At 49.0% G+C, this 18341-nt stretch overlaps 6 protein-coding genes across 6 annotated transcripts; 3 read left to right on the forward strand and 3 right to left on the reverse strand.

Moving 5' to 3' along the window:
- Positions 1-95: 95 nt before the first annotated feature.
- On the reverse strand, positions 96-801 carry FPOAC1_011237 (uncharacterized protein; the record flags this gene model as incomplete). Its single annotated transcript, XM_044855620.1, has 3 exons — positions 96-258; positions 359-663; positions 784-801. The coding sequence occupies 3 exons, from the start codon at positions 799-801 to the stop codon at positions 96-98; spliced, it is 486 nt and encodes a 161-aa protein (XP_044702933.1).
- A 465-nt stretch (positions 802-1266) lies between these two features.
- Positions 1267-2616, forward strand: FPOAC1_011238 (uncharacterized protein; the record flags this gene model as incomplete). Its single annotated transcript, XM_044855621.1, has 2 exons — positions 1267-1471; positions 1529-2616. The coding sequence occupies 2 exons, from the start codon at positions 1267-1269 to the stop codon at positions 2614-2616; spliced, it is 1293 nt and encodes a 430-aa protein (XP_044702934.1).
- Positions 2617-3958: 1342 nt separating this feature from the next.
- SET1 (histone methyltransferase set1) lies at positions 3959-7860 on the forward strand (the record flags this gene model as incomplete). Its single annotated transcript, XM_044855622.1, has 3 exons — positions 3959-4618; positions 4691-7694; positions 7757-7860. The coding sequence occupies 3 exons, from the start codon at positions 3959-3961 to the stop codon at positions 7858-7860; spliced, it is 3768 nt and encodes a 1255-aa protein (XP_044702935.1).
- Positions 7861-8691: 831 nt separating this feature from the next.
- On the reverse strand, positions 8692-9432 carry FPOAC1_011240 (uncharacterized protein; the record flags this gene model as incomplete). The annotated part of the gene is made up of 2 exons (XM_044855623.1): positions 8692-9309; positions 9412-9432. The coding sequence occupies 2 exons, from the start codon at positions 9430-9432 to the stop codon at positions 8692-8694; spliced, it is 639 nt and encodes a 212-aa protein (XP_044702936.1).
- Positions 9433-14665: 5233 nt separating this feature from the next.
- FPOAC1_011241 (uncharacterized protein) lies at positions 14666-15351 on the reverse strand (the record flags this gene model as incomplete). Its single annotated transcript, XM_044855624.1, has 2 exons — positions 14666-15071; positions 15131-15351. 2 exons carry the CDS (start codon positions 15349-15351, stop codon positions 14666-14668), a joined length of 627 nt encoding a protein of 208 aa, XP_044702937.1.
- Positions 15352-16503: 1152 nt separating this feature from the next.
- On the forward strand, positions 16504-17817 carry FPOAC1_011242 (uncharacterized protein; the record flags this gene model as incomplete). The annotated part of the gene is made up of 1 exon (XM_044855625.1): positions 16504-17817. One exon carries the CDS (start codon positions 16504-16506, stop codon positions 17815-17817), a length of 1314 nt encoding a protein of 437 aa, XP_044702938.1.
- Between the last annotated feature and the right edge of the window lie 524 nt (positions 17818-18341).

An 18341-nucleotide genomic window follows, 5' to 3' on the forward strand; every position in this document is an offset into this window, starting at 1 on the left:
AAAGCATCATACAGCTGAACGAGTATACTGATGGCTGAGGGACATGCTAATAAACATCCTGCATCCGGCGCAAGTGTATAAAGGTCGGAGTTCGATTAGATGTTGCCAATCTCGGCCTGGAGCTCCTCCAGCTCCTTCTGAAGAGCGTTGTACTTCTGCGACATCTCCTCGTACTTGGACTCCCACTGGTCACGCTCGCTCTCAAGAGCTTGCACCTTGCGCTCAAAGTGTCCAGCCTTGACATCGGTCTGTCGGAGCCTATAAAATCGCGTTGTTAGTCGATATACCGTTTATCGTGCGGAAATTTGATGGTTGTCAAAATGGCGGTAAAGGGTCTCGCTAAGGGGGTTGAGCGTACTTCTCGTTGGCCTCACGAAGAGTCTTGTCGGCGTCCTCGGCCTCCTCCTCAAGGAGCTGCAGCCTTCGCTGGAGGGTCTCGTTCTGAGTTCCATGCTGCTGTCCCTCGTCGGCAGCCTTCTTGAAGTCCTTAACGGTGTTCTCGAGCTTCTCGACCTCACCCTCGAGGAGGTTGTTCTTGTGCTGCAGGGAGGTGATCTCTTGCTCCTTGGAAAGGTTCTCCTGCTCGAGAGCCTTGACCTTGGTCTGGAGCTCCTCAACCTTGGAGCTGGCCTCGTCGGCCTCCAGGCGAAGCTGGTTCATTTTCTATCCACCATCACCACGTTAGCATGGGTCGACGACGATAAGTCTACCCCTCCACAACGGTCCCTTCCTTTTGGGGTTGCATGGCGGGGTAGGTAGTATAAGAGCTGTTTGGTGACTGACCTCCTTGATGCGATCCATTTTGATGAGCGACGAAAGATTACGTTTGGTTGAAGAAAAAAGCGGAAGGGAAACTGGCGATGGGACAAGGTCGTGTTGTTCGGATGTAAGATGAGGCGGTTAAGTACCTATCAAGAAAGGGGAGGAGTGATGTTCCTCCACAATTGAACTGCGGTGGAGGTCACCGTCGTGTCCAGCCTCATTCGTTTGTGGCGGTCGCTGGTGTGTGGCGCTCGAAGCTCACATGCCGGTACTTTCCAGGGGAAAGCAACTAAAAAGTGGCTGTTGCCCCGCCAGCCAGCACAGGCCGACCAAAACATCCTGGCTCTTGACGTCCAGGTAGATGAACAGAGGGCCCTTTCATCTTGCACGCGTAATTACCTCTTTGATTAAACCAAATTCCAATGACGAGATCAGCATCTGCCTAATCCTACCAACTCGAAGATAACGATATTTTGAGCTCTTGATTCGCTTATTGCAACCATCATGTTGGCGGCGCATCGTGACCAAGAGAATTTGGTTCTGAGCCAGCAGGTTCCAACGAAGCAGGGACATAATTCACGGTTTCCAAAGACGCCTTCTCGATTTCCTCAGCGTGATGAGAATGCTCCGGCAGCCTTTACAGGCAAAGGCGGTGTGAAGACCATCAACAAAGGCAATGGAACTCGACAGGCTATGGTCACTCCCATGGGTATTGATGACGTCTCGAGAATCAAGGAGCAATGGCTAATACAATTTTGCATCACAGGAACCCGTGGTCGAGCTCCTCTAGGAAACAAAACCACTAATGCCAAAGCTAAGAATGGGCAGTTGGGTGGTGTTAAGAACCTTGTTAAGGACATCGAACAGACGCAACTGAAGCCAACCATACAGAAACCCAAGCAACGACCAGTGGACCTTGCACCTCTCGAGATCCGACTTAAAGAAGAGCATAAGAACATCGAACCGCAGGAAGAGGAGCCTGAATATGCCCCGCCAAAACCAAAGAATCTCCCATATGAATCAGACTGCTTCCCCAAAGATCTGTTGACGCTGGACGGATTGAAGAAGGGCAATCTTCTCAAGGGATACTACCAGCACTTTTACAACCCAGTCGACGACGACGGTATTTCTCGACAGGATAGAGAGTTCGCAGAGACATTGAAGAAGGTGGCAGCTAGGGCCGAGGAGAAGAATAAACGAGACACGGACGCATTGACTTTCAACATCAACGATTTATCAGACAACGAAGAACAGGTCAAGAAGCCTGCACCTAAGACCAGTCTTCTAGACGCTTCGGGACGCAAGGCCAACGGCGTCCGAACCAAGCAGCCTTCCAGCCTCTCTTCAAGGCGTGCTGCCTCTGCTTTGTCTATTCACTCGGATACCAGTAGCAACAGCAAGGGCCCTACAGTGGTTCGAACAACAGACACTCGAAGGCCTCTGTCTTCCTTGTATCAGGGTAGGAAGCCTGCTGCTCGAAATATTATCCCCGTGAAGAGATCACATGCGGAGAGCGCTACTGGCGAGGCTGCGTCACGAACCACTATTGGCTACAACCGTGGCCGGTCAGCATCATCTCTGGTCAGCACTCGACGTCGTGGAACTGACGCCCGTGAGGTAACACAGCGTCAAGTCAAGCCTTCGGGTACGGTGAGCCCTGCCCAGTCAGATCTCACTATTACACCATCCCGTCTTGGTCAAGCCGTCCAGAAAGACCAAGAAACCAAACTTCAGCCTCAATTCATGTCAATCTTTGATGAGGATGGTGATGATGATGACCTTCCACCACTGAGCCAGCCACTCCACATATCCGATGATGAAGATGAGGATTTTGTGCTCAAATTGGACTTTTAAGCTTCGTGTATTGTATTGTTAAAAACGGTTGGCGTTTGGGAATGTTCAACATCATGTTTTCGAGTCGATGAGATGGAGTTTTTTTTGAGGATTGGCACAGGGTCACAGAGGCTATGATTCCAAGACTGTATGCTAATCGGATATTTTTAATTGTCGAGTACTAGTTGCCTCCGCCACATCTCGTAAATGAAAGAATTTTCTTTGTACAAACTTGTCATCTGAAGTTTGATTGTTTAGATGGACTCGGACTGAGCGTCTGTTTTATGTTTTCTTTATCCGCCATGCGCTATAGGTTAGGAGGAGTGCCCCCTCCCCCCAAACGTTTGTTAACAAACACACTCTCCTTTGGGTATTAATTCTATTCAGAGGGATACAGGGCAAGGAGAGAGGTTGCACTGATAGTATCTCTTAATTCGAACAGGTCAAACTTTCTGTCTTTGTTGTCTCGTGACAACTGCGAGTTTTGAACAAAGCCCTGCTTTCATGCATGATGACATCGACATGTTTGCCGAGTAAGGCATTTAACAGGCGAGTGGTTCTAAAGAAAGGGACAAGACATGCACCACATGTATTTTCAATAGAATAAGAAGTCTATTGGACGCTAGGGTATTTGCAGGCAAAGAGATGAACAAACCTCGAATATATCTTGTCACCCGAACGGATTTGATGGTGGTTGTACTGTCAGTCCCAAGACAAGAACCTTACCTCTTGAGTGGGACGCGTTAATTGGCAACCAACGATACCCCGTCAACCGTGTATTGACACCAAACTTCACTGCCAATCACAGCACTATTTATCCTCCAAGCCACCCATACTGTGGCTCGTCGTTTCTTTCATTTTGACCAGGCCTTACCGCTAAAAGTTAACGCTATTCATCCCTGAACCAAAAGTCAAAGCAAACCAAACCAAACTGGACGCCAGATCAATCGTCAACTTCCTTGGTCGTCAGCCATTTTTTCTCTTCTCACACCAATTCCCCCCTTCATTACATTCCAACGTTTGGGGATCGTTATCACTTATCGCCTCCACCTTTGTCGCGCGCATCAATAATTTGGTCAAGGCTACTAGTTTCGCCGTCGACGATCCTTTTTCTACTCCTTTACTGCGCCCAGAGTTGGCGAATGACGCCCCTCTGCCACATTCAACTTCACATTCGCTCTGTCGCGTGAAGCCTGTTTCAATACCTCAATTCCGCCCACAGAGCCGCTATCTCAATCTCCACAATACGCCTGAAATCGCCGCCTGGTCAGGATTTTCACTGATCAGTGTGTTTTCGACGCTTCAACGCAAGTATATCATGGTAGGAGCACGGGGGAGGAAGTAGGAAGAGCGCATCGTCACGATGACTCGCCCGCCAGGCGCGAGCTTCGCGGAGTTCTTCCCCACTGCTCCCAAGGTAAAAGCTCAGGCTCAGACTCGCGCAGACCAGGTCAGGGACCGCGATCGCTTTAAAACAGCATCGACTACCGACTCCACAACAGGCACAGCTGTGCTAGAAGCCGACGCGAATATCGGCCCCAACGGCATTGTTTCAGCGTCGGATACTATGCCAACACAACCTGACGACACCGAATCCCCATTCACAGATATACCCAATACCGTCGACTCGGCCAGCTCATATAGCAGCGCGGCTTCATCGATATTCAGCACATCCACCCGCCACGGTGCCGCGGCGACTACAGCTTCGTCCCGTCTTCCCACCTCGAGCCTCACCCCAAGCGCTTTCAAAGATTCTCCCAACTCGGCCCTAACCGCCACAAAGCCAGACATGTCTACGCACCAGACCCCCGATCGGGCCGCGAGACAGTCCTCTCGAAACTCACCGGCCTCTGGTCCCAATGTCTCGATATCAAATGGACTTCCCTCCAATGAGCGCATTCCGGCTCGAGATCCGTTACCCTCCGTCAAGGGCCTCAAGTGCACCTATGATCCGCTCCTCGATCGAGTACACAATAAGAGCGTTAGCAAAAGCGCCAAACCAACATATAAAGAGTTCGGTCGAGTACGTATAACTATAACATCCCTCCCTAGGGGGGGCGTCATCTGTGGTGAACATGGCTAATAAATTGATTAGGAAGATGACGCCCCCCCTAAAGACCCCAGACTGGCCAGGTCGGATGGTCGCCTCGGTTATATCAACACCGACTACTATCTGCCTAAATCACGACTACGAACAGCGCCTGAGAATATCAAGCCCTATCCCTACGACCCCAAGACGTCCATTGGCCCTGGTCCACCCACGCAGATTGTCGTCACAAGATACAATCCGCTCATTCCCTTTAGCAAAGTGACGGCTATATTTGCCAGTTTCGGTGAAATAGCAGAGAGCAGTAACAAGATGCATCCAGAGACAGGTAGCTATCTTGGATTTGCAACAATCCGATATCGAGATTCTAAGCGACCTGATCGTCCACCTGTCTCTGCTATCGATGCAGCCCGCCGAGCGGTGCGAGCCCGTGGAATCAAGGTCGACGCCGACATTGTTCATGTAAATTACGACCCTGAAGGTCGTAGGAGCCGGCGAATGTTGGAAGAACATCTCAAGAGGGAGAAGGAAAAGTTTGAGAAAATCGAGCAGGAAAGACTTGCTCTTGCAGCCAAGGCACCACCGACCGGTCCAAAATCTGGAACAGTCCCAGGATTTACGAGGCCTCCCCCAACCGCTCCGAAAGGCCCATCGGCTCAGCGACAACCTATACCACCTGGTACACCACAAATACCTTTGCTTGGCACGCAAGTCAAAGCGCTCAACCTAGAACCTTCGAACCTTGCACAAAGACTCGCGGACGATCCATACATTTATGTTACAGGTGATAGCGTCCCGGTCTTACCTAGTATCCTCCCACATATGAAGAAACGACTTAAGAGTTACGGCTTCGAAGAGATTCGCGTCGACAAATCGGGTTATTTTATTGTTTTTCGCAATTCGTTTACTGGTAGCTCCGAAGCTGAACGATGTTTCCGTGCCGTTAACCATACCGAATTCTTCAATTATGATATGACCATGCAGCTTTGCTTACCTCGTCCTCGTCGAGGTGATGCCTCCGGTCGCCAGCGATCTAGTGCGAGCCCCGACCGACAGACACACGCCGAACCACGGTATCGTGACGAAAAGGATAGAAAACGGCGAGAGGAAGAAGCAGATCTTGAAGAGGAGAAAAAGCAGAGAGCTAAGAACTTTGATCCTGTGATCGAGGCGGTGGAAGTTGTCAGACGTGAGATGATGGAACATCTTATACGACATATCCGTACCAAGGTCGCAGCGCCTGCTCTCTCCGATTTTCTGGATCCTGCCAATCATGCTGCCAAGCGACGAAAGCTGAACATTGAGCATCCCGACGACATACAAGAGATACCCAGTATCGAGGACGGCAATGACAGCTCTCGTGTGGGAACGCCCAACTCTCGCGCTGACCCAATTGAGCGCCGAACTGGTCGCCTCGAACCGAAGGCTCTTCCAAGGATTCGCAAGACCAAGGTTAAGGGCCAGGCGCAAAAGAGTGCCTTTGTTGATCCGTTTGCCAGAAAGCGTCCACCTGTTGCCCGAAACGCCTTCCGTTCGCTCCACCACCGCTTGAGAAGCCTCGATAGTGATGCTGAATCCGATGATGACACGGATACTCGTGCACTATTGGCTCGAGAGACGGAAGAGGCCGAATCTCGCCCGCGCAGCCGAATGAGCACCGATGATGAAGCTTCGAAGGACGATTTCGTACCCTGGGAACAAGGTGAGGACGATTCAATGACCGAGGCCAGTTTCGCCATAGCAGATACAGCAAGCTCTAGAAAACGAAAGCTAGTCGCCTCACTTGAATCGGTCTTTAAGCGCCAGAAGAAATCGGACGAGGAACTGTTCGGTGTCAACCTTGAAACACTTGATTCAGAATTCAAGGGCCGTGAAGACTCTGTCGACATTATTCCTGAGCCAGAGACGGGCGACGACGTGGAAAGTAGAGTCTCCCGTTCCGAGACCCCGGCCTCGGCCATTGGAAAACCTCTAAAGAAACGGCCTGGGAAGGTGAAAAAGACGAAGAAAACGTCGTTTGAAGAGCCCGAAACCTCGAAGCCCCAACCAGAGACAGAGTCACAGCGCGACGATGAAGCTATCGAACCTTCCAAGGCTGAGCAACAGAAGACAGAGAAGTCGTCTATGGAAGAACTGACACCGGAGAAGTTCGACGACAAGTTCTTTGCCACAGAGCCCTTGACGCCTGCCCTTGAGTTACCAGACGGCGTTAAGCCCGACTTACCAATATTCCAGGGCTTGACAGTCAACATCCAGGATATACCTGACCTGGCCAAACTTGCCAGGAGGTTTAATACTAAGGACATAGGGAATGCGGAGTTGTGGCTGTGGACTCGCAACCGCATCAGGGAGCTCAACTCTGCAAGACGCACGTTGGACTCTCCTGTTACTATTGGAGGATATTATGTGCCCAACCCTACTGGCTGTGCCCGCACGGAGGGTGTCAAGAAGATTCTTAACTCCGAAAAGTCGAAGTACCTCCCTCACCATATCAAGGTGCAGAGGGCAAGACAAGAACGGGAAGCCCGCAACAAGTTGGGCAGGGACGCCGCTGCAGATGCTGCGGATGCCGCCAGAATCGCAGCCGAGAAGCTGGTCGCCAAGGGAAATTCACGAGCGAACCGCGCTACCAACCGTCGCTACGTTGCTGACCTCAACGACCAGAAGAAGACTCTCGGCCAGGACTCTGATGTCTTCAAATTCAACCAGCTCAAGAAGCGCAAGAAGCCCGTCAAGTTTGCTCGTTCGGCTATCCACAATTGGGGTCTATACGCTATGGAGAACATTGCAAAGGACGACATGATTATTGAGTATGTCGGCGAGCAAGTTCGACAGCAGATATCCGAAATCCGCGAGAACCGATATCTCAAGAGTGGTATTGGAAGCAGTTATCTGTTCCGTATTGACGACAACACCGTCATCGACGCAACCAAGAAGGGTGGCATTGCGCGATTCATCAACCATAGTTGTATGCCCAACTGTACCGCCAAGATCATTAAAGTTGAGGGAAGCAAGCGCATTGTCATCTACGCGTTGCGCGATATTGCCCTGAGTACGTTACCCTCTGTCTTGACCTCAATCCAAGTACACACCACTAACTAACAAACAACATAGACGAAGAGTTGACGTACGACTACAAATTTGAGCGTGAAATCGGCAGCACCGACCGTATTCCCTGTCTCTGCGGCACTGCGGCTTGCAAGGGCTTCCTCAACTGATACTACTATAATACAGCATTTTCCTTTATATCTCTCCTCCCTCTTCTTTTCGACTCGAGCATCAACCTAGTACTATTACCGCGGTCTTTGGGCATAGTCAGCATTTATTTCGTAAGAGAAGTGGAAAGAATATGGTTTGGGAACGGTCGTCGTAATACTCATCAAGGCGTTGGGGAAAGAAAAGAGGATGTGAATTGCGGCTTAGGAGGTTTATTTGGTCAACCCAGAGAAGATTCGGGAATGAAGAAGCTGGAGCAGGAAGAGAGTACATTCTCGGCGGGACTCATCAGGTGGTCTAGTTTGACCTATGGAGTCGGCTGAAAATGGCGGCTAGGCTTTTGTTTTTTCTGTTTCACTGCATGGGATTAAGGAGAAGGCGTGGGCATTTTAGCTTTGAAGGGACGTTCAACCGGCCAGCGCTTTACGCCCTTTTGCCTCCTCTGCCTCAAGATCGGTCGGGTCGAGGAACACCTCTGTATATATTGAAACAACCTCACACACAGATAGACACGGGCTATAGCTAGGGACTTGATGGCGACACTGGCGCAAGGAATAAAATCTGACAGTGGATGTCGGAAGATTGGCATAAGTGTCCAAACTACTAAGTGAATAGGCAACGCTACGCTGAAGAAGGTCCAAGTGCAAGGGCTGGTTCCCTGCTTTCCCCCTACTAGATCCAACCATTGTTCTCTTTTATCCATTTCCAGGATCCAGTCCATATGTTATTACACCAACTCGTATTCGAACCTCTTGCTTTATGTGTCAAAGTCTTGCCATCTTCCATCAGCAAAGCATAGTTATACCCATTTCCTTCCGAAGTCGCTTGTTGTATCAATCCTGTTCCTTCTTGATCCTCACAAAGCGATCATTAGGGTCGTCCGGAGCTCTCGGACCAAGCATCCAATCTTGCATAGCTAGCCACTCGCTCCAATTTGATTCAGCAGCTTGTATCTCATCTTCAGTGACATTTTGTAGCGGCCTGAGGAATGGCACTGTCTGTCCGTCATCCATGTCATACTGAGTCTTGACCCTCAGCCAGGTGTCGCTCTTCGCAGCAAACAAGTAATTCCTGCGTTCACTTTCATGTATGCGCCCAATACCTTGTATCCAGTCGTCTCCAAAGAAACCGTGAAGAACAGCGGGCGTATCGAACCCGGTGACTATCAGACGGCGAATGTAGGGAATTAGAGTGACTGAAGAAGCTGCAGGGGCACTCAAGTGAAGGTGACCAGACCCGGACGCTCGAGAGGATGACGAAGAAGGTGAAGGACCATTGCGTGTGGGCGTTACTGGTAGTGAACTGCCTTTCTGAAAAGGGAGGTGAATATTCACACAAGCAGCTACAGTTTGGACTGCAGGGCTATATTGAGCATGATCGATAAAATATCGAAGACATGACAGAAACTTGGGATGCCATTCGAATATATCGAACTGTTCTTGTTGAAATGGCTGTACTAATGTATTAGTCTAATACTAAACAAGTTTGACAGGGTTGATAAGCCAGATTCAGGCCAAGAGGCCATCAAGCGGGGTTGATGGGAAAAGACGTACACTCTGAAATTGAAAAGACATGACGGTTATTTGATAAGTGTTTTGGGTTAATGTACTCGTTGTGCCGTAGATTCCCAAGACCGAGGGCGTTCAACAAGCTTGTGTCAGGAGTGGTTGCAAAAGAGATACGTTAAAAGAGGAGAACGAGTGACTCTCATGAACTGGCTGCCTCAGCCCGGCATAAGTACCTAGGTAGGTATGGTATGTTGTCAAGCCCCAGTTTCCAGCCCTGACAAGAACTGGAAGTCAAGGTAGGGAAAGGATAAGTCGGATGGCGGGTACCTCAGCTCACTTGGTACCAGACCGTTGAGTTGAAACAGCCGCGGCCGGTGACGAGAGGGTCGATGGGGAGCGAGCGTCAAGTTTTGTATAGGCCTGGTCTAGGAGCTACCAGAGATGGTTCCAGCTGTGGAATCAATGGGGCTAACACTATAGTGTAGGTAGGTGAAGAGTAAACAATGGATTGAAGCTCCAAGGCTAGTGATTGGTTGAGACAAACAACCGGCTCAAAGTTGAGTGGGTGGTAGATGGAGCTTGGTGTAAGTCAAGCTGTGAAACGGCTGTAGATGTACCGGAGGACGAGACAGATGAGCACTGTAGTGTAATACGTCAGGATAAACGTAGTTGTAGACCCAAAGTATATATAGTCAGAACAAGCTAGGCATAGAGCGGATTCTGACTCGAGGGGACAGCTTTTAGGTAATCAACAGTGATGTGAGCATCACCGACTGTCTTGCGAACGATATGTGCTATGTTTTGTATAATTTTGTGACTCGGTGGAACAAGACGTCTGAAGGTCGAGCGAGAGGTTGGAGTAGGATATTGGAAGTAGATCAGGCAAGAGATGGAATCAGAAGAATGGGATTCTGACCCTGACGATAAGCAGACAGTCAGGTTTGGTTTGGTGTTGATATCAATGAAACTATAAGTAGATACGATATACTGAAAGAGGTCAAGTCAAGAAGGTATGGAGGAGTTGGGGTTTAAGCGGTATCATATATTGGGGGAGGAATACAAGGAAAGAAATGTGTCTAGGGCGTGGTGATTTCCTGAAAGAAGCAATAAAGGGGAAGGAAGTCATAGGTCAAGGCTGAGGCGAAAATGTAAGTTGTCAGGTACTCTACCAATGTAGTGGGTAGAAAGAAGGAGGTGAGTTGGGTCGAGTTGAGTTGAGGTGATGCAAGGTGAGGTGAAGAAGAAAGGAAGGCGGTGCCTTTGATTTGTCGCTCCTTCTATGTTTCCATGAGCACGCTGAACTCAATTTAAAGTCTGTACCCAGTAGTACCTTCCCTACCTTCCATGGTACCAGCTGCCTCCCCTCCACTACCCTGTCTGAGAGGCAGGTAGTAGGTAGGTAGGTACTGTAGGTACCTGCCTCAATATCCATATCCTCGTGAAGTGATGTTTTTGTGTCGGTAAAAGAATGGACACCTTTCGTCTCTTCTTCCTCTTTCTTCTTGTCCATTTTGTCTGCGCCCAGCCAAGCCAAAACACAACTCCCTAGGGTGTGTAGAATTGAAGGTGACAAGTAATACTGCTAAGCGAGGACCCTGGAGCGCACCCCTGTCATTGTCTCAACTTCCCTAGATGCCCTGATGCCCTACACAGTTAGTATACCGACAACCAAGACTTAGTACTTCTTATGTCCTTCGTCAACAACAACATCTATCTAGACAATGGAGGGTATTCAAAATATCCGTCATCCATTCATTCAACTCGCCTCGTCTCGCCTGGCACCCGTGCCGTGCCGTACCGTACCGTACCGTGCAATACCGCACAACGGTATACACAATAAAACTCATCGCCATCAAAACCACCGATTCGATACCCTTGCTCTGGGGCCAACCCACGTTCGTTCTATCTATCTAGTCTGCAGTACTGGACTAGAGCACCTTAGCTCTACAGTAGTTATGACACTACCGTAGTTAGTATCTATCTACTGTATAGGTATGTAAATGTACAGATAATGCAAGCCTACCTACAGTTCAAAATTCAGAATATACAGTTGATAGCACAAAGTACAACCCTTCATTCTCTTCTGGCCATCATGGCAAGAGAACTTGTGAAGCCACATATCTCATTTAGTCTACAATTAGAAACCACCCACCAGGAGCCAGCCTCGTCCTGTCTGTCACACGCGACACACCTACATACATAGCTCCATCCTGTGCATGCTTTCCCAAGAACCCATCAAAGCACTCGTCATGCATGCAGTAGTACCGCATCGTATGCATATTTTGGTCTCGGCTGCCGCAGACTTTCACCCAGGTCCCAGGTCCTCACATCCCGGTCGATCGTCTCCCGTGCTCGAGAGACTGGCGCCCACTCATGATGGCGCACCCTTGAAAGACCTGTCTTCTGCCAACTGCGTGTCATCAAAAAGGTCAATCTTTTCCGTCTTTGACTTAGCCAGATTTGACGGCGTTACCGTTCGGTGCGCTTGAACATCAATGTTGCCCAGTCGGGCCATTATTCCGTCTTGTTCAGCCTCCATCAACTGCGCTAAAGAAGCAACATAGACTTATTAATCCATAATCTACAACAGCGGAGGGTTGCGGTGGCCTCGTGGCTCACAGCTGAGTAATGCCTATACTGTAACGACCAGCCCTGATTATGGCCTAGCATTTAGTTCTCTTCCTCGAGGTCATCGTTGGGTGCGACTCTACCAAATTCCAAGACATTCGACGGATATTCGGAAAGAAGCATATTCGTTATGGGTCTCCCCCTCCCAAGCTGAGATGCGTGCAACAGGGGTATTCTACATTCCTGAATCCGACAATACGGTTGATCAATTCTCATTTTTCAATCTCTTCCTAGATTAATGTGAACCTGTTAACAATGTTCTAGTTAGGACCTTGAGCTCCCACAACACTCCATTGTGCCTTGTTCAGTATGCTTCAATTGGTCTAATGGACGTAGCACGACGATATAACATTCATCCATACAATCAGGTATCACTCCGTTGAAAAGTCCGTACTCCACAGATGATGGCACATATATTTCAAAGGAATCTCTTATTTGCCATGACTGGTATTGAGATTAAACCAAGCCAGCTGAAAATACAATTTGCCGGTAACTTGCACAGCCATCAAATTCAAGGATCGCCATGATGTTAGACATAATGGTAGGCCCACATGATCTCAGCGAGGAACACCCAGTGGACCCAGTTCAGCTCCTCCGGCCATACTATCTAGAATAGTACTCTTGATTTATTGTCAGGTTTCAGACCTCCATTGACATTAATTGGTTACCTACAAGGCAGTTCGCTTGATTCATGAATTTGAGAGGTCCCAGGCCTGAGAGCCGCAAGACAAATCAGTCTTGGCATGCTGCAACTGTGGTTCAAATACTCAAAACACGATTATCGCCTGCCCTATTGACCAAGTAGTTACAAGTTTGCAAGATCCTGGTTTCTGGGCGGTTCGCGCGACAAGGAGATATCCCAAACACCAAACATAGAGCAGCTTGAGCCGGGGAAAGAATATACAAACAATAAGCCACCCGATATCATTGATTAGTGATAACGCTCATCAATGTCTGTGCGGAAAGTTGAAGATGGGATCTACAGCCATCTGGTAGTCCAATTACTACCCCTTCGGATTTGGACAAAAAGAGCATCCCCATCAACGCGCTTTTCAGCTCCATTGGATCTTGGTCAGTCGCCGACACGATGTATCCCTTGTGTTGGGTCGAAATCCTACCAAATCATATGTACTTGCACCGTCTAGGCCACGTACTTGTATCCACATGATCTTCACAGCAGCTCATGATGCGGTGCTTGCCTGAGCACAATACCAGCTGAAAAGTCGCAGACAGGGCAGCGTTCCAATGCAAACAGTTGGTACCAGAGCTGCACTGTGAGTAGGTTTTTGGCCAACCTTTTAGCCGACATGCCTAATTGGGGGTGGGAGTCGGATATAATTTGTCAAACTACCGAAAAAAGGGTTTGGCATCCTCCCTTGCATAGTGCCAAGATAACCTGACAGTGTCATTTGAGCAGTTGAAAATGCGGCGGCTACAGGAGGCTGACAAGACCAGGGAGTTCCATTAACGGCAGCAGAAATACATATAGAATAATTGAGAAGATTTCAATGGCGTGTCAAACCACTGTCATGCATGGTACCACACCTTGATAGAAGAGGCAAACGTCTGTCAACTACACTGTGGCAAGCCTCTATTACTATGATCGTAAGAGAGCACAAGAAACGACATAGACATGGCACATACTGACAAGAGTTGAGACCCAGAGAAGCTTCCTCGTTGATCAACGAGTACGTCTTGGCCTCGGTCCATTGGGTTGAGGTGAACACGCCAATATCACAATGTCGTTGTAACAATAGTCCATGGACCAGAATAGCGAATATCAGTAATCAACTGTCACCAAGAACAGCATACCGCGGACGAAATCCCTTCCGAGACTCGCATTTGTTGGCTGGCGAGTCGAACATGAGGATAGAATAAATGAGGCGGAATAAGGTTGTGGTTCCAGGGCATCGGAATCTGATAAAAGCATCACGTTTGTGATATCTCACGACGTGCTGGATCGGGAGCACGCAGGATCTCATGTGCTACCACCCAACACCACAAGTCGAGGTAATCTAAGACACTCGAGTGACACGAACTAACGTGAGATCTCGGCGGAACATAATGACAGAACGGAAACCAATCTGTCCATTGTAAGGCTGTACTGTACTGTACTGTACTGGACTGGACTGGACTGGACTGGACTGGTTTGTGTTGTGTTGGTGGGTGGCTGCAGGGATGCTGTTTCTCTTCGTGGCTGGCAAACATGACGGTAGACTGGTCTCTGTCGCAGCCAACGCCACAACGGTGACCCTTTTCTGTGTCACAAACGCCTGTTTCTGGCCAAGATATTCTGCGCCCCTGTTAAGATGATCTGCCACTATCACAATGTCTCAAATCGGTATCGGATCCGGGGCCGAAGAATCGCGGACACGCCCAGTGTCTCTTCAAATTGCGTGAACACCTATCCAAGACGCAGGGCGCGTAAATCCACCGAGGCTCTTCACCCTTGGCGAACCACAGTTGGGGTTGCGTATGCCTGCTCGATCTCTTTCGTGCAGGATCTTGACATGAATCTGGATTTCTTGTGATCCCCTGAGCACATGTTCGTCTTGGCAAAAGTCTTTGTTTCGACACGCTACACACCATACAAGATCTATTGGTGCATGTTAAATTGTTCGGTGGAAATACGTGCATAGTTCCCTTCCATATTAGATACGTATGTACTCGCTCAACCCGCAAGTGCCTTTCCTATCAATTCCTTGGCACGGTCGCTGTGGTTCATCTCGAGAGCCAACTGTCGCCCCTTTTCACCCATCTTACCCCATGTCTTTTGAAGAATTCCTATCATCTTTGCCTCGTCAAGGTCTGACTTGCTCTCAAAGTCATCGAACTGGTCATCGAGGAAGACCAGACATGCCGCGTCCTCGAGAACTTGGGTCTCCTCGTCTGCCTTGAGATTCTCCTTGCGAATCAAAGCAGCTATACGGGACCGGGCCTCCTCAGGGATTGGTGGTTGAATCTCTGGAGAAGCCAGGAGCTCTGCAACTTGAGAGGCGGCTTGGGCTTTGAGCTTTGCTCGCCAAGTCAAATAGCCTGGGCGAGTCATGGGGTAGCTACTCCGAGGAATCTCCCACCTGTGAAAGTTGCGTAGGTTAAGAGCTGGCCACGAGTAGGAATGGAGATGGCTGGTTACCTTCGAAAGTGCTGTGCTCGGCAAGCGAGTTGGAGAACAGGACTTGCTTCAGGGCACAGACGGACGAGCCATTTGGTCATCTTCTGGGCGTATTTGAGCTCATAAGGAATTGTCTTTCCATCAGGACCCTCAGCTGTTCTGGAGTCTTGGGCATGAGCAGCGTCAATAAGCTCAAGGCCGTGGGCGTACTCCGCTGGGAGAGTAGGTAGAATATCAGCCATTGTGTATCGTATACGGTAACTCGAGTTATCCAGTAGTCGAAATGTCGATAGATAATCTTCTGAAAAACTGCGAGTCAACAATGATATAGGTAGTAGAGAGTAACGACAAAGGCCATGGTTCGATGCTAAGTCTCGAATGGGTTGTGCGATGAGTCAGCAGGATTGTCAATGGTCCCATTGGATCTGAACTGAAGAACCTCCGTGGACGATTCTAATATCATGATACAGAGACAGCAATGGAGATCAACAACTAGTGATCAGATGCGTTCTTTTTGGATATTGCACTCTGATTTTGCTATTGGTACAAGTTTCAGTATTGTTCCGAGTGCTAGTGAACAATTGTGGACAAAGATTGTACTCAGATATTGTTCTATATCACAGTGATATTGTTCATCCTGATGCACGAAAAGCATCAGATAACCAATGTTAGATTCTTCTATACACTGAATTGGTCAACATAGGTCCACTGCTTCACTCAAGTTGCAGTATAATATATACCACTGTTTGCTCCCTCTAAACTCTTCCTCCCAGAACAAACCATATCCCCCTGACTGTAGACGAGGATATCCGTCACCTGCACTGGCACTGGCACTGGCACTGGCAGTGCCAACAGCATACACGGATTCCATGCCAACGGTGCAACTCTGTGAATACTCAAGCCCGCCCGCATTTTTGAGCAAACGCTAAGCTTAACCTCTCCCCTCCTCTGCTTTCCTCTGCTTTCCTTTCCTTTTCCTCCTCCTACAAGCACCTCGTGCAGTTTCCCTTTCCCCTAGCCTTCAAGGTTTCCAACACCGAAACTTAGATCATCTTGCATAGCAGTAACATAACGTATCTGCCTTCTATCTTCCTTACTTTTCCCCCCTCTCCTTCCTCTTGTCTTCCTTTGGTCTGATATCACGCATCAGACCAGTGCGGTAGCCTTATCACTCTTGAGCTATCGCATATTGCTTCTTGTTTTCTTCACCGATCCCCCCAAGCGTATGTCAGAGCCTTATCAACGCTGACTGAGAATCAAAGATTAACGTGTCGTTGTAGTATCGACAGAACCATCGTCACCCTCGAGTAACCACTTCATCACAGTATCGTACTCTTGTCATGGTTACTCCCCTCTCCCCAGATAGTTTTCACAGATCCATCCAAAACGTCATCATGGGTCACAATTCTGCTGCCCCTGGCCGGGCCCAAGTGCCTACTAACGCTCCCGCGCCCGCCAACGACACCTCTACCTCATCAGCTGGCAATACCTCGTCTGGATACGAGTCTGGCACGTCTTCTTTCGAGAACACTTGTAACAAAAACCGTAGCCTTAAATGCACCAAGGCGTGTTGCAAAGGCAAAGCCAAGGCTAAAGATCGCCGTGTCAAGATCGTCACGTCCAGCGAAGTTGAATCCTCCGAAAATGCAGAGGCTGCCAAGTCAGTTGAGGATGACACCACTGACATCGCCTCTACCGACCTCGAGACCGCGGTCAAGTACACCAAACCTTCTGTTGCAGACCCTAACTGGTCGATCTCTGAAGATTATCGTCTCCGAGGTATGAAGGAGGCGGGCGAGACCTGGAAATTCATCGCAGATTCTCTTTGCAAACCGAAGAATGATGTTCGAGCTCGTTGGAAGATTCTGCAGAGCCAGACTGTTGCTTCAAAGGCCGCTTCTGAGCCCGAGACCGGAGAGGCTACTACCACTGAGCCTGAAACTGGTGAAGCCACCACTGACCCCGAGACTGGCCAAGGTTCTACCGAATCCGTTCGTGCCACCGAGGTAGCCAGCGGTCACGAAACCACCTCCGACGTCAAGACCAGTGACCCTGATGAAGAGTCCGAGGAGTCTAGCGAGGATGAGGACGAGAATGAGGACGAGAATGGAGACAACGACGAGGCTGATGGTCGAATCAAAGACACCGAAGAAGACTCTAACTTTGCCCCAAACTCAAAGGGCAAGACTCACGCCAAGACTATCGTCAACAACAAGTGGCATCGAGGCACTCGCAACCCCAAGGTTGCCATCGAGAACAAGTGGGCAAAGGCCCGCGCCAAAGCGAAGGCCCAAGACAACGATGAATCGCCCGTGGAGTCAGGCCAGGAAGCCTCTGACAACTCATCCGAAGCATCCCCACAACTCGCCTATGTCGATCCTGAAAAGCAAGAACAGATGAAGTATCTCCATGAAGAGATATATCATGAGATGTACCCCGCAGACATTCACCCTCAGCCAGATGCATATCTGAACGAACGTGATTGTGCTCTGCTGTCAACCATTGATAGCAAGTACAAGCAATCTCGTTGGCTTGAAATGCAAGCTAATTTTTATAATGTCACCGGTCGGATGGTGCCCCTTGAGGCAATTCGGGACAGATGCGAGCGTGCAGAGGCCGAGAAGGAAGCACGCTCCGAGGCTCGGAAGCTCCAGAGACGCATCAAGAAAGTCGAAAACTGGATGGAAGATCAGGTTGACGAAGAGTGATCAAATCAAACGAGAGGTTGAGCATATCATGCCACGATAAGGTTTTGTTACATGGATTTTCTTTGACCGAATCAAAGGGGGTAAGACTCAACTTGTTTCCGAGTCTCAATACGAGACAACTGGGTTTAGTCAAGGAAGTCGTTCGACATGTGTCTTCGCTAGTTTTTTCTTTCTCTTTCTCTTTCTTTTCTTTTGACATTTTGGGGAGGTAAACAAGATGCGGGATGGATAGACCGTGGCTGAATTTCGTTTTGATAACTTAGACAGGCATCAAATCCAAATAGGTAGTCACTTGACTATAGAATATTGCGAAACGGGGCAAATAGAAATCAATGAACAGGGAAATCATCCTGTATAATTGTTAAGAAAAGGGCACCATGCTACCTGAGTGATACTGATACATCTATTAGGCGCGACCCGGTAAATGCAACAGGTTTCTTAACATCAAACTCCCTTCTATTTTTTTCCCAACCGTCAGCCGAATGCAAATTAGACGAGCACAACCATAAAAGTCAGTGTTCTTT

The sequence above is a fragment of the Fusarium poae genome, chromosome 4 (assembly GCF_019609905.1).
Source record: "Fusarium poae strain DAOMC 252244 chromosome 4, whole genome shotgun sequence".
NCBI classification, from domain to species: Eukaryota; Fungi; Ascomycota; class Sordariomycetes; order Hypocreales; family Nectriaceae; genus Fusarium; species Fusarium poae.